Source organism: Ailuropoda melanoleuca, chromosome 9, assembly GCF_002007445.2.
Source record: "Ailuropoda melanoleuca isolate Jingjing chromosome 9, ASM200744v2, whole genome shotgun sequence".
NCBI classification, from domain to species: Eukaryota; Metazoa; Chordata; class Mammalia; order Carnivora; family Ursidae; genus Ailuropoda; species Ailuropoda melanoleuca.
Window position 1 is genome coordinate 87,766,904 of NC_048226.1, and position 15,434 is coordinate 87,782,337.

Below are 15,434 nucleotides of genomic sequence, written 5' to 3' on the forward strand. Positions count from 1 at the left end.
TGGGATATGTAAAGCTAGCCCTGGCAGGGCTGGGATGTCAATGAGATGGGTGCATGGTCTGGCAGACAAATTTTGCCAATGATGCAATTTTGCTTTGGCTTGCACTTTTTTAAAAAAAGGTATATTTATTTGAGAGAGAGAGATGGGGGAGGGGCAGAGGAAGAGAGAGAATCTCAAGAAAACTCTCTGCTGAGCACAGAGCACAACATGGGGCTTGATCTCATGACCCCAATGTCATGACCTGAGCTGAAACCAAGAGTCAGATGCTCAACCGACTGAGCCACCCAGGCGCCCCTGGCTGACACTTTTTAATAGAGGTTGGAATTCTAGAATTCTAGACCTTCAACCAAATCATAGCTTTCCAAGATGGTCCTCTTTTCCAATCATCCCGCCCTCATTTCCTAACTCTCTGACCGTGAGCAAGATAGTTAACCTCTGAGCCTCAGCATTCTCATCTGTGAAGTCGTTAGAGGACAGCTTTCTAGGGCTGTTGGGAGGGTTACACAGGGCGACCTGTGTGCAGTGCCTAGCTTAGCACTTGGCACGTAGAAGGTGCCCCACGACAGTAATCACACGACAGCGCTCCCACCTTGAAACCACATCCAAAAGGGAGAAGAAAACACTGATTTTGGCATTCAGTAGGCTCTCCATCTGTGCTTTTTGAATGAACTCACTAGGTGGCTACGAACATGGGGATTGATCATTAACTGCAGCTGCGTTATTCCCACATCCACTTCACTCCTGTCTCCAACCCACATCCAGGTGTCAGGACCTCACTTGAGAAGCAGCAGGGAAGCACCTGTGAGGCTGGCTCAGCCACTCAGCAAGACTCAGAGCTGTAAACATCCTGCCACTTCCAGGCAAACATGGCTCCCAGCAGCTGTTGTCCAAATACAACATGAGCCAGGTCAGGATATGAGCAAGAGGCAGCTCCTCTCTGCTGAGCTTTCCTCTGATGCCTCCTCCCCCCACCAAACCAAGCAAGCTAGTTGTCATCCTTCACTTCCAGCTCCCCCTCCCTCTGATTTATTCAAGAACACTTACTATGTAAGTGTTCACTTACTTTTACCGCTTTCCTACCAGATCTTCTCCAACCCCAACTCCCTTGGAACTTCTCCAACATTGCTTGGACAAGGCAGACTATTTTCTATTCAGATAGTTCCTTATATTGAAGCATAATAGCTCTTCTTAGAACTTCTACTATGGATCCCAGTTCTTTCACACAAAGAATTTATGGCTGTATTTGTTCGACCACAATACCCACTCCTAGGAAAGTAAATCTTCACTGATGTACTTCTAAGTAAAAATCTAGCACTTGTTTTTGCAAAACAATATGCCAAATGAGAGAAGCCAGACTCAGAGGGTCACAGATTGCACGATTCCATTTATATGAAATGTCCAGAATAGGCAAATCCATAGAGACAGAAGGTGGATGATGATTGCCTGGACCTGAAGGGAGGAGGGAGTGGGGAGTGGCTGCTAACAGAAATGAGGTTTCTTTTGGGGCAGGGAGAATGTTCTGGAATTAATGACGGTTACTGATCCTGTGAATATACTAAAACCCAGGTTTCTGGGACTAGAAACTTGTTTCATCAGAGACCTCTTTGGGTCTCAGAGCCTCTCCTCGTGGCCTTATTTCTAGATGCTCTCCCCTTCATCTCACCTTGTTACTTAGGTTACCTTATTCCTGATCCCTTTTTAGTCTCTCCTTCTTAGTCATGCACTTACCTTAGGCATCGACGTAAATGGCTTCTCTGGTCTTGACCTTGATTCTTGACCTTGGCCACAGTTTTAGGTTTACTTGATCTACTTCTAGATGCAGTTCCCAGATCCCTAATCCAGCTTTCATCAGACCCTATTTCCCACCACCTCTCATGAAAGGGATCAGAGGGGCTTGGATGACATTAGGTTTGCATGACTACACTTCTCATGAAGTTTCTTCCACCTCAAAGTTAAATTCAATGTCATAGTATCCAATTTTTAACTATCATATTGAATCTTGAAAAGCATTAGGATCTGATTATGGTTTGGGGATCTTTTACAAAGAGAACCCTAGAAGTAATTAACTTGGGTCAGCTTGGAATGCACAAGGTCATCTTCCTAAGATCATGGGAAAGTTGGACATGAGATCAAATTTAATCAACTTCAAAAGTAAGTTAAAAAACAAAATGTATTTCATACCCATTCCTTTGCAGGCTTTGTTCAGCTTTTTGGCATCCTGATCCACATCAAAACCCTGATGACTCCTTGCTTTGGCCTGGAGAAAATAATTGAAAAGGTGAGTGGACAATATAGGCATGCTTGAATTGTCTCTGGCTGACATTGGTAGCTATTTGGAAGACGAAGGAGTCATCCAAATGAGGGACCAGCTGCTACTTTACACGTGGGTACATGTGGAAATCAGCTGGGGAAACTCTGGCCCCAGAGAGATGACTGGTACTCCTTGGAGTCTGTTGGCCTTAGATGACCACGGAGAATGGGCCCCTCTGTTCATAAGGACAATCAGCCTGAGATGAGATGTTCTGACATCAATCCTACCTTTGTGTGACTTCCTCTGAGACAGAGAATAATACAGTAGGTCAGTGTCCTGGAATGCTTGTTCTCCCCTTTTGCCATGAGACACAAGTATGTCTGGGGAGTGGTGTTGCCAGGCAGAAGGCAAGAGTTCTAGGATCTTATCACAGATGCATTTGGTGGCCTGGACTAAAGCTTTGCCATCAACACAATAAGAGACACAATATTTAGTTGCCAGAGATACTTATGGACCAGCAATAGCAGAGTTACTGGTTTTTACTGTTTCTTGGGGAGAGAATGTCCTGTTTATTCACTAAGCTAGTGTTTCTCTGACTTTGGTCATTGGTATAATACATGCACCAATTTGTCCACAGCTAGTGGACATTATTATTATTTGCTTATTATTTTTCTTTCTGCTGACCTACTTGTTTTTTCTTAAAGTTATTTTCAAAAGGAAATCTCCTGTTAGCACTAAAATGGAAAAACAGTATTGGTTGCCTAAACAAAAGGTCAACATAAAAATAAATGTATCACTATTAAAAATGTAAAGATGTGAGGTTAATTGCAGTGACACAACTCATAGCTTTGAACGGACCCTGTGTTTTCTTAGTTCTTGGTCTTCCCTCACAGAGATTCTCTTTGATGACACATGTCCCTTATTTCCCATGCTTCAGTGAAGGCTGGTGTTAAGTGCTGCTCTCTGCACTGTGCACCCGATTCCCGTCCTGCCTTTTATTTCCTTTGGCCCCCATGGGGAAGGAATAGGAAACCACGTAAAGTCCAGCAGACATGTTGTGTTTATTTGTCTGGCATCGCTATTCCTTTGGGGGGCTTCCCTGTCCCCCATTTTATGTGTTTTCACTGGGGTTGTCAGTCCCCTGAGGATTAAGCCTCCTTGTCCGGCCCCTGGGTGGGTACAGACCCTGTCAATCTGGCAATTTGTGACTGGCTCAGGAGTGGGAGTATAATCCAAGCAGGATCAGAGCCTTTTCTTTGGTTGATATTGAGATATTGAAAGAGAGAGAGAGAGATCTCTTCTGATTGGGCTTGTTCAGCTGAAAGAGTGAGTCTAGAGCAAAGCAAGGCAGAGACAAAAAGAGTAGAAGCATGGAGAGAGAAAGAGAGATTGAATACCACCATATAAATCCTCAGACGCAGCAATGCCTGTTTCCTAGCACTTCCCAGTTTTGTTAATGAATTACCACTTTCTTGAAGTCAATGAGTTGGATTTCTGCCCTTGCAACCAAAATGTTCTGACTCACATCGATGGACTAGAGGAGTGCTGGCTTCTAGGCCTTGGTTAATGGAGAATCGCGCAATCCTAGAGCTGAAGGATCTTTTAGGGCCACCAGTCACCTCTCTGCTTTGTGGAATCACTCCGTGGCGGGGCCCATCTTGAGTATCTATTTCTGAAGCACGTGGGCAAGGGGACTCGCATTTGTTGAGCACCTGCCACATGCCCGACAATTTCTTTGTTTACAGACCTTTCTTCATTATTAACCCAGAAGAGTAGCCGTTAGGACTCTTAATGTACAGAGAAGGACGTCTGGGTTCAGGCGGGTTAGGGAATATGTGTGAAGACTTGCGGGCTATAGGGCTGTACCCAGCTTGGGTTGCCACCTCACACCCTTGTTTAGTCTGTGCACCGTCCTGCCTTGCACTCCAAGTATGACTGGGGCCTTTTTGTTCAGCAGACAGACAACATATCCCATTGTTCTTTTCAAATCTCTTGTGTGGTGTGAAAAAGCTATCTTGTGCTGCGAAGCGTGTTGGCAGGATCAGAGACATAATTTGTAGGGCTCAGCGCAAAATGAAAATGTAGGACCCATGTTCGAAATGATTTAGAACTTTAAGATGGTGACATCAGAGCATTAGAGCCACTGCGAGGCCCTTCTGGGCGTGGGGCCTGTGTGACTACACGGGCTGCGTGCTATACAGCCCGTCCTGCCTGTTGATCGAATCCTCTGAGTGTGGGAGTGTGGGAAGTGGCAATCTCAGAAGAGCGAATAGTTGTCTTGGGTTTTCATTGGAAGTATTTTTTATGGAGGGTTCAGGTGGTGAGGTAGAATTGAACCAGAGCAGCAGACATCTCCTCCTAACAGGCTGATTCATAAACTGTTCTTTTAGCCTCATCAGTGCTGAGAATTTGTTGGGACACTTACTCTTTGACCCACCTCACATAAATGGAGATAGAGACACAGGGCTCTGTGAATGCTATGCCAGTGATGCCCTGGCTGAGGGCAGAGGGGCTGGAGTTCAGCTGGGGTGACATTTGCTCAGTTCTGGGCTGGCTTGGCTGCTTCTTCCCCAGAGACACACATTTTTCCCTCATTTGCACAAAGTTGCGGCCAGGACTTGCAGAAGCCATGTGGAGACTTGCTTAAGATCATTGGGCCAGGTGATGGCTAACTTGGAGCCAGGGCCAGACTGGCTGTGTCAAGTGTGAAAGGACATTCCCATCCTTCCTCCCCTTACTGGTTTAGTAAGGTGGTTCCATGATACACATGTCACAGAGTTATGGGAGCAGAAAGAAAGGGAAATAGGGCTTCAGAGACTGACTCATTCCTAGTCAACACCAAGTGTTGTTTGAAATTAAAAAAAAAAATTAATGTTTCCATTAAAAAAAAGGAAGAAGGAAAAAAACTCTCTAAATGCCTAGTTTATCAAAGGCTAAAAACCAAAGAAGTAAGTGTCATTTGGTCCAAAATAACAGTGATCTGGGGGGAGGGGTGCAGTGGGAGAATGTTGAACCACATGTCAGGAATAAAGATGACATTGAGACAACTTTTTCCTTTTTGCTTAACTGAAAACACAGCGTTAAGTTAGTGAGACCCCTGTTGGACTTCTGACCTATAGAACTGTAGGATAATAAACGTATGTTGTCTTAAAAAAAAAGTGCAGCATGGAAGTCTCTATCAGACCCACAACCATCATCAGGGAAGGTGGAAATCAACCATTCCCAGGTTCCCTTGAAGAACCACTCTTAGCCATGTTGGATATCTTTCCTTATCCAAAGAGAATTCAGTCTTGTTCCTCATAACCACAGGCTATTTGATGTCGGAGTGAAGGAATCATGTGATGGGATTTATTTAAAAGTGGGGAGGGAGGCGAGAAAACAGTCTGTTAGGAATTTCCCCCCCCTGTGTGGTGGGGACTGCTTCCACAATGGCCGCATTCATCAGTGCCGCCCAGTGGCTTGTTCTGATGAGCTGGGTAACCACCTTCTCAGGAATGTATATGGAGCGGACATTCCACCTCCATTGTTCATCGTTAGCAAGCCAGGCAGCTGACTTTGGGGCCTCAGGCGCGTTTGCCCATCAGATTTCATTTTTGCAACCTGAGGCCACTGAGCAGACCTTCCACGTAAAGCGGGTCTGCAGGAGTGCGTGTCAGACACAAAATGGCAGCACAAGGCACTCCAGTGTGAGGACAGACACCACCATGAGGATTTAGGCAAATACATGATATTCCACCTGCTTTCTAGGCAAGATAGAGGCAGAGCGACATTCCTTTTTTGTTTTCTTTCAATTTGTCTNGTCCCCTACTCCTCCGCCATCTTAACCTCCTCCCCCCATCAGATTTCATTTTTGCAACCTGAGGCCACTGAGCAGACCTTCCACGTAAAGCGGGTCTGCAGGAGTGCGTGTCAGACACAAAATGGCAGCACAAGGCACTCCAGTGTGAGGACAGACACCACCATGAGGATTTAGGCAAATACATGATATTCCACCTGCTTTCTAGGCAAGATAGAGGCAGAGCGACATTCCTTTTTTGTTTTCTTTCAATTTGTCTCTTCACAGCATTTGCACTGACACCCATGAGACACATTCAAAAGACAAGATGTTAGATATTAATAAAAATGATAACAGAAGTCTGGGCCTGGGAGCCCACGTGAGTCCAAGTTCAAATGTGGTTCTCCCCCTGACAGCCATGTGAACTTGGGCCATTAACCTCTAAGCCCTCATTTTCTCACCTGTAAAATGGGGGCAATGTCTCCCTCGTAAGAGCTGAGGCTTATGCGAGATAACATTTCGAAGGTTAGCTAGACAGGGAGTCACAGAGCTGCTAGGGTTTCCTCTGCTTCTTTGGGCCAGCTCTTGGTTTTTCGTCTCACAGTGATATTAGGTTGTCAGTTCTGCATATTTTCATTCAACAAGTTTGGAAGATTATCTATCTATCTATCTATCTATCATCTATCTATCTATCTATCTATCTATCTATCTATCTATCTTCCAAACTTGATATTGTGAGATATAGATGTATCTCCAATGCCCCAAACTGGATTTGAATCCCAGGATAGCCGCTCAAGTGACCTTGGGCAAGTTTGGGAACCCGTCTGTGTTGTGGTTTCCTCATGGCAAAAAGTGGAAAATAATAGTGTCTATTCATAGGTCTCTTATGAGAATTTAGATCAAGTCCTTCATACAAAGCCTCTAAAATGAAACCAAGCAGAGAGTGTGTGCTTAAAAAATGGGAACAATTAATATTTACTGAAGGCAGATCAGCAACGAATCTTCCAGAGTATTTTAAACCCTCTCCCGCTTGCGGGGTTTTCACTTTGTAAATGGCACTCTAAAGGTCAGTTTTTCATTGATCACCTGCAGTTTGGATCTAGAGTTCCCGATGCATTGTTTCACACCAGGCAGTAAGGTGGTTCACAATTCAGGCTGTGTGGAGTCCAGGCGACCCGGGATGGCACCCCAATACCACATTTTGTTAACTGCCTCATTTGACCAGCGTGATAATTAGCACCTCATGGAGTGTGAGGAGCTCACCGATATACAACCCTGGTGGGGTGCTTGCCAACGTGCCAGTGCAGTCAGGCTCACAATGGAAGCAAATACCATTAACTCGACAAAAGGCATTGCCCAGTGCATGAATAAGCTGGTATCTTTCAGTCTTGTTTTTGCTTCCTTCTAGTACGTCTACATGGCACTTCTCTGTGTCCCCATGTTCCTGCATCTTATTTTTTTTTTTAAAGATTTTTTGTATTTATTTGAGAGAGAGAGCACAAGTGGGGTGAGGGGCAGAGGGAGAAGCAGACTCCCCACTGAGCAGGGAGCCTGACACGGGGCTCGATCCCAGGACACGAGGATCATGACCTGAGCCGAAGGCGGACGCTTAATCGACTGAACCATCCCAGTACCCCCATGTTCCTGCATCTTAAACAAGGAAATGAATGATCCATCTTCCTGGAAGGAGGAGGCATACAAAATAAACCGAGATGCTATGAGCCTAGAGGCAGTGTCACCTGGGCAGAAGGAATGCTGAAAACACCCACTCTATGAAATGACTCAGAGACGGGCCAGCATCAGCACATCGACTGCCCAGGAGGGAGGTTGGCTTTTGTCTCAAGTTCTCATACTGTCCCCTGCCCACAGCCCCGCCAGACAGAAGGGCCAGAGTGGAGAAACAGACGCCTGACCTAAGGCTTCTGCCCCCCCCGTGCAGTTCAAGGAAAGCTTAACTCTTAGGATCGAAGGGAATATTTGGAGAAAATCTTTCTCCAGCTTGCAGTGAACTCTGAGGATAGTTTGTGAAAAAAGTTGGCTGAGGGATATCATTGGCAGACAGTTGCTATGTACTATATGGTAACCAGGATGTTCCAGGACCCAGCCTAAGTGTCCTCCTATTTAAGGACACCCCCACTCAGCAGTCCTGGTGACCTGATCTATTTGGAGAGCATCAAGACTGGAAAATGATTATATACTCCTCACGAGAGACATGTGAATTTAATTAAAGAGCAATATGCAGCAGGCAAATTAGACTTTCCTCGGAACGGTTCCTCCTCTCTCCCTGCTTCCTTCTCTTTTTTCTCTTCCCTCTTTTTCCCATCCTCCTCCCCTTTTCCTCCCTCCCCTTCCTTCAGCCGACAAGTAGTGAGGATCTGCCATGTGGCAAGCGCTGCCCCAGGTGAGGGGGACTGGATGGATAAAGTGCTGTCCTTCCCCAGGGAAATCAACAAGGAAGCAGTTCAAGGACAGTTGCATTTACGACAGGACGCATGCTTTGGGGGCAAATAGCTGGGAGGAGGAGGAGGAATTTTTAGGGAGAAGTTGACATTTGTGCCGGTTCTTAAAAGATGACTGGGAGTTAGGTGAAATCCAGCATCCATACGTACATATGGAGGGATGAAGGTGGAGGAAGGACACTGCGGGGAGCGACGGAGCATGATGCTTTCTGAGTCTGTGTACTTGTGCACCTACCTATGACCTGCCACTGAACTGCTGCAGAACAGACATGATTGATTTAAACAAGACATAGTGACATCACGTGGACTTGGGAGTAGGACCTACTGTATTCAGTTATGCTTTGCCTCTCGCCGGTTGTACAATGGGCAAGCTGACCCATCCCCCTGAGCCTTTGTTGTCTCAGGTTTAAAGTGGGGGTGCACCTGCTCATGGGTACCATGAGGTTTGGATGCAGTCAAGTGGGGGCTGCTGTGCCAGATTACGGCGAGCACTTGGTTGGCGGCACGTAGGAGGTGCTCAGTGACATAAGGATGTAAGGGTCACTTGTAAACCCCGAAGCATTATCAAAATGTAATAGGAGTGGCATTTTGGTTGTTTGCTCTTTCCAGTGCAGTTCCCCGGAAGCCTCGGCTCGCTGCAATTTGCTCGGTAAATATTTGAAAGTGGTTGCTTGGTATCCAGGCTCTGAGACAGGAGGGCTCTGAGGAAGTGCTGGAGAGCAGAGGGCAGAGAGCTCATTGTATGTGGATCGAAATGAGGGTGCTGTTTGAGCCAACATGAAATCGGGAGCAGGCTGAGAAGATTAAAAATGAGGACCAGGATTAGAACCGGGTGGCGGCCTGGGCTTTTGAAGCAGGGAGGAGGGTAGAGGCAGGCGAGGTTGTGCTGGGGAGAGCCTCAGACATGGCTGAATTCTCCCCATTGTAAGCAATGACCATTGCCACTGCTAATTAATGGTGCCTTGAGCCAGTGTTGGCGATTTGGGCCAACCTTGGTTTGTATAGATTTTATTTTATTTATTTATTTTTCTTTTTAAAATATTTTATTTATTTATTTGACAGAGAGCCAGCCAGCGAGAGAGGGAACATAAGCAGGGGGAGTGGGAGGGGAAGAAGCAGGCTCCCAGCAGAGGAGCCCGACATGGGACTCGATCCCCGAACGCTGGGATCACACCCTGAGCCGAAGGCAGACGCTTAACAACTGCACTACCCAGGCGCCCCTGTATAGATTTTAAAGTCATTATAGACTCGGGGAAACTAAGATCCAGTTTCAGAAAGAGACTTCCTTGTGGTCACATAGGTATCCATTCTCCCAAAGAAATATACCCTTGAGCCTGGCATGACGCTATTTTTCTCTCCTTACCCTTTCTAAGTCTCTGTTTTCTATCCGAAAGATAACGTCTTGCGGGTTGTTACAAGGATATGCATCAAACACGCTTGGCAGGAGGCTTGGCCCGTGGTGAGCGCTCAGTTTTATTTTTATTACTTCCTTCCATCTTGACCTGCTTCCTATGGAGTGTCAAATGAGTCCCTGAAATGTTGCTTTGTGTGGTACCTTTTATAAATAACCGATTACATAATTTTGTCCTAAATCAGAAACTGTTTTTTACTTACAGATAAGTAAGAGTTGAAGAGAAATTAAGGGATTACCACTTAAATTGAGAATGACAGCAAAATACAAAGCATTTACTATGTGCCAGGCCCTGGCCCAAATAATTTACACACAATACTCATTTCACCCTCACAAAAACCTTATAAGTTGAGAAAACCAAAAACAGAAAAGTGTGTAAGTTGTCTGAAGTCACATAGCTACTAAGTGATGGAATTCAAACCTACACAGTCTGGACCCAGAACCTCTACCATTGACTTCTCATTAACCACAGCTTTTTTGTCCCTTTCAAAATTATTAGTTTTTAATTAGATGTTAGAAATTCTCAGTCCAGCTCTTAGAACGCTAGTATTTTACAGAAACGCCATCTGAGAACTTTGATTTGTCCACTGACCAGGGAAGCCAAGGCTCCCTTGCATAGTGTGAGATCAAGAAATGTTCTTGGCGATGAGACAGTAGGAAGTGAAATGGAAATGAAGGTCAGCTACCACTATTTGCAAGGCAAAATGGACCACCTCTCCCTGCAGGCAAAGCATCTATTCAGGAAATGCATTGTTGTCAATTCTGTTGTCAGTATCCTTCTGAGTCAAACAGAATCATGGTTTCTGCTTCTCATCTGTGAATTAGGACTAATACCTGCCCTACATGGCAGAATCTTGGGAAGAAGAAATACGACAATGTGATTCACTACAGCATTATTCACAATAACCAATATAGGGAAACAACCTAAGTGTCCATCAACAGATGAATGGATAAAGAAGAAATGGTACACACATATATACACACACATACATGTGTGCACACACACACACACATATGCACACACAAAATGAAATATTACTTAGCCACGAGAAAGAAGGAAAGCTGTCGGGGTGCCTGGATGGCTCAGTCAATTAAACATCTCACTCCTGATTTCGGTTCAAGCTATGATCTCAAGGTCGTGAGATAGAGCCCCACATCAGGCTCTGCACTGGGCATGGAGTCTGCTTAAGATTCTCTCTCTCCCTCTGCCCCTCCACACCCTCTCTTAAAAAAAAAAAAAAGAAAGAAATCCTGTCATTTGCAAGAACATGGACAGACCTTGAGGGCATAATGCTAAGTGAAGTAAGTCAGATAGAGAAAGACAAATACTGTATGATACCACATATAGGTGGAATCTAAAAAAAAGCCAAACCTAATAAAACAGAGACTAGAATGGGGCTGGGGAGAAAGGGGAGATGTTGATCAAAGGATACAGAATTCTAGTTATAAGATGAATAAGTTCTGGGGAATCTGATGTGATTCTAGTTAATACTGTATTGTATACTTGGAAGTTGCTAAGAGAGTAGATCTTAAATGTTCTTACCACGAAAGAGAAATGGTAATTATGCATAATGCAGGTGTTAGCTAAGGTTATAGTGGCAATCACTTTACAATATGCAAGTGTATCACATCAACACACTGTATACCTTATACTTACATAATGTTATATGTCAATTATATCTCAGCAAAGCCATATAAAAAGATAACCTGAGAGTTCTGGGCAGGGAGATTTCATTATGACGATTCAGAGCTGGTAGGGGAGAAATTGGCTTTTTTTGCCTTTCTCCAATAGGCTGTCAGGGCACTTCCTCCTCCTCTTTCCCCATCTCGCCCCAAACCTTCCCGCTCCCTCTTTCCTAAAACATCTCACCCTCTGAGTAGTGGCGGGATCCTAGCCAGGGGACTGCAGAGGCAGTTTGAAAGCTGAAAAGCAGGAGGCCAGCAGGATGACCAAGGTTTCCAATATGTTTTTCTTCTGGGTGACCATTTTCCAGCCTGATAAACATCAAACATTTTCATAGGCAAAATCTCATTACTCCCTACCTGACAGAATCTAGGTTGATTTGTCTTAGTAGGAAGGGTCCATCAGTGTTCAGTGGGGAAGGAGGAGGGGGGTACTGCGAGCAGATTCCTCACTGTAACTTCTCGAGTCCTCAGAAGGCCAAAGGCTTTGGGGATTGACAGCGCTGGTCTCTTGCTCCTCCATTTCTTAAACACCTGGTTGCCCACCTTTGAGTCCACTGGCAACAGGGGAGAATCTATCTACTTAAGGGAATTTGCTGAAGCCTCATCTCTTCTCTGGAACCATTCCTGACCCTCTCGGGAAAGATTGAGGACTTTCTGCCAATCGGGTGTGGGACCTAAGGTGGCCAACTGTTTGATTGCCCAAGACTGAGGGTTTCCTGGGATGTGAGATTTTCTGTGCTAAAACGTCCTAAGTAAACCAGAATGGTTGCCATCCAAGCTGAAGCTGACTTTGCTAGCTTTCGAGAGCCAATTGTGAGCATCTTTTCCCAACTCTGTGTTCAGTGAGGTCATGCTAGTAACTTAAAATCAGCTGTGATTTCATATTTATGCTATGGAAATTGGCCTCTGGCACAAATTGGGGTTTTTTCCCCACCCCCACCAAGAGCTGGTTGTGAGACATACTCTAGCACACCAGTTTCTCCTTTGTGCTTACACTCCACTCTAGAGATTTCTATCAGATCTCCTTAAGATACATCATTACTTATTCACTAGTTTATCTCCTTCCCTAGACTATAAACCTCTTGGGACCAAGAACCCTGTCCTATTCCTTGTCATATCTCCAGCACCTAACATAATGCCTGGCACATTATAGGCACTTGGTAAATGTGTACATATTAATGGAAGCTCATTTGAATTCTCTGCAGCCATGAGGCATGTCTCTTCCCTTCTAGAGGAGGAAGAATCTTCTTCCTTTGTATCTGACAGAATATACCACATCTCTTTTCCTTGCATCCTGGCCTTACTCCACTTTGTATCGATGTCAGAGGTCAGTGGCAATAATGGGGACAGAGGAGGGAAAGAGCAAAGTTATCCAGTTAGACATCTTGAGCTGATAATGATGTCAAGCCTACTAGGGTAATGAAGAAGAGAGAATGAAAAAAGGAATAGTAGACTTAACCAGGACACCCGAGAGAGCTCATTCAGACCCCACCTGGAGGCTCAACAGGAAACACAAATGAAAGTGAATACCTAAGACTTTCAGGTCTGGAATAGTTTGAGCAAACCATAGCTTGGGGGCTGTTAGAATTAAAACCTAGGGAGAAAACTGTGGACTCTTAGGAAGATGCTCTGAGCAAAACACAGATGAATAGCTTTTCGACCTTGGATGCACGTTAGAATCATTTGTGATGTTTTAAAATAAACAAATGACTGAGTCCCATCCTGGTCCTGTTAAATCAGAATCTCTGATATAGGTATATACTAGGTGTAAGTATTTTCAAGACTTACCAGATCATTCCAGTGTGCAGCCAGGTGCTGGTCTGACAAAGATTAGAAACTTTCCCATTGACATCCCAATGAATCAGAAAGACAGCATAAAAATGTGCTGAGGGTTGACACAGGTAAGAAATCCTAGACTTTATTCAAGGAGCAAAAGATAAAGGGAAGAGGTTTATCATAGAAATTCAGCCTAGGGTTTTCAAAATGGGTGACATGGGACAGTGAATATATTAAAATCTTTTGGACTTTCCAACTAAAAAAAGGAATTCATCTTTAAATTCTCTCTCAGTTCTTCTGATTGAGTCATTCTTTGCCTGGTGATAGTATGTCCTTCACACTCTTTCAACCCAGGGATTGGCAAACTACAGACTATGGTCAAATTCTGGCCTGTCCACTGTTTTTATAAGCAAAGTTTTATTGGAGCGTAGCCAACCCACTCGTGTACGTTTAGTCAGTGGCTGCTTTCACACTTCAATGGCAGAGTTGAATAGTTGTAACAGAGGTTGTGTGGCCCACAGAGCCTGAAATAACTATTTTGCCAACCCCTCTACTTTACCCACGTAGATCTTTTTATCAGAACACAGATGACAGAATCTGAGCCTTCAGCTGGCAATAGTATTTAGTTAGAATTTAATATAGTCTCTTTTGCTTTCATTTAGTTACCTATATCAACTGATAATGATTTTCCATTTATGGTACTGATATAAATTTTCTTTTCGTAATAAATTTTTTATGTGTCGAAGGATGAGTGAATTTAAAGAAAACCCCTAATAGAACAGGTGGCTCATGTATTTGGCAACATTCATGGTCATACTTAAGTCTGAAGTTTGGGAAACATTGAATGTATTTTACAGGTCCCCTCATTTTACAGGTAAACCGAGGCCTAGTTATTAAGTCATTTGCCCAGGGTCACTTACTCGCTTATGGAAAAATCTGGACCCCTCCCTGAGGACAATGCTCTTTTATCTCTAAGTGGTTACTTGTTTGTACTTTGAAACTGATTAGTGTGAATGCAAAGTATTGTACTCTTAAAGTTCATGAATTCAGAGCCAGAAATATCCTGGCAGTATTTCCACAGACATGTTTAGTAGACATTGATGGGCAATTTGAAACAAAACAGAGTGGCCATTCACCTCTTTAAACATGAATCTTGGGTGATTAGTAGCACATTGTTTCATTAAGTTGATTGTTTCTTGGGCATGGCTTCCTTAGAATAACACATTTGGGTTTTTTTTTAAGTCTTGCTTTTTTTTTTTTTATCAAAATCTGCTTAAATGCTTGTCAGAGTAAGAAGTAAAACCTCTAATTAGAAAAAAACATATATACTGCCTTTTTCTCTGTGGGTCTATTTAAACACATTTTCAATCTTATAAGAATATTTCATATTTCACCGTGTAGTTATTGTTCCATTAGTGTTCTCCATGGTCACACTGACTAACAGCAAAGCTGATTCCTCCATTCTTAGGTCTTCTTCCCACTTGGACCCTTTCCAGAAGTCTGTTCATCAAGGAGGTTGACCAGATAGCTAGGTAGTGTGTCATGATGCCTAAGTTCTAGCTAACCTTAGAAGGGTGCTGAGAACACATAGAACTGTTTGGCTGTTGATCTATCTCTCCTTTCAGAGATGCAATTTTAAGGTGACATATATGAAATATATGTTTGGCCATTACTGTAAACGGGTAGGAATATTTGCATGATTTGGCAAAAAAGGCTGAAAAGAGGAAAAACATCCACTTGAATCAGATCTTGAAATGTGTTCTTAAAAAATTAGTGAAACTTTTTAGATTAAAAAAAATGACCTTTCTTCTAGATTTGGGATTATTTGTATGCTGGCATTTTGAGAATACCTTTTAATGAAGATTGATATAATTAGGTCATTTTCCAGAAAGATAAACTTTCTCAGACTATGCCCTCTGGGTTACACATTAAGTTGGTGTGACATTTACCTGTCAAAGGTGACTGCAAGATTGGGACCTAACCTTAAGGAGATCTGACCTTAGGACCCTCCAATATCTAGTGCCCTAAGGTGGTGGACGCCGTCACTTCTAAAGATACTGACAATATAATCAGAAG

The 15,434-nt window shown here is 43.9% G+C and overlaps 1 protein-coding gene across 2 annotated transcripts in view; it reads right to left on the reverse strand.

Moving 5' to 3' along the window:
• Positions 1-15,434, reverse strand: part of ANXA13 (annexin A13) — a 54,743-nt gene that overhangs the window by 24,656 nt on the left and 14,653 nt on the right. For both annotated transcript variants that reach the window (XM_019804955.2, XM_002924324.4), the window contains one exon: positions 2,182-2,257. In XM_019804955.2, the coding sequence (XP_019660514.1) occupies positions 2,182-2,257 (76 nt within the window). The remainder of the gene's footprint in view (positions 1-2,181; positions 2,258-15,434) is intronic.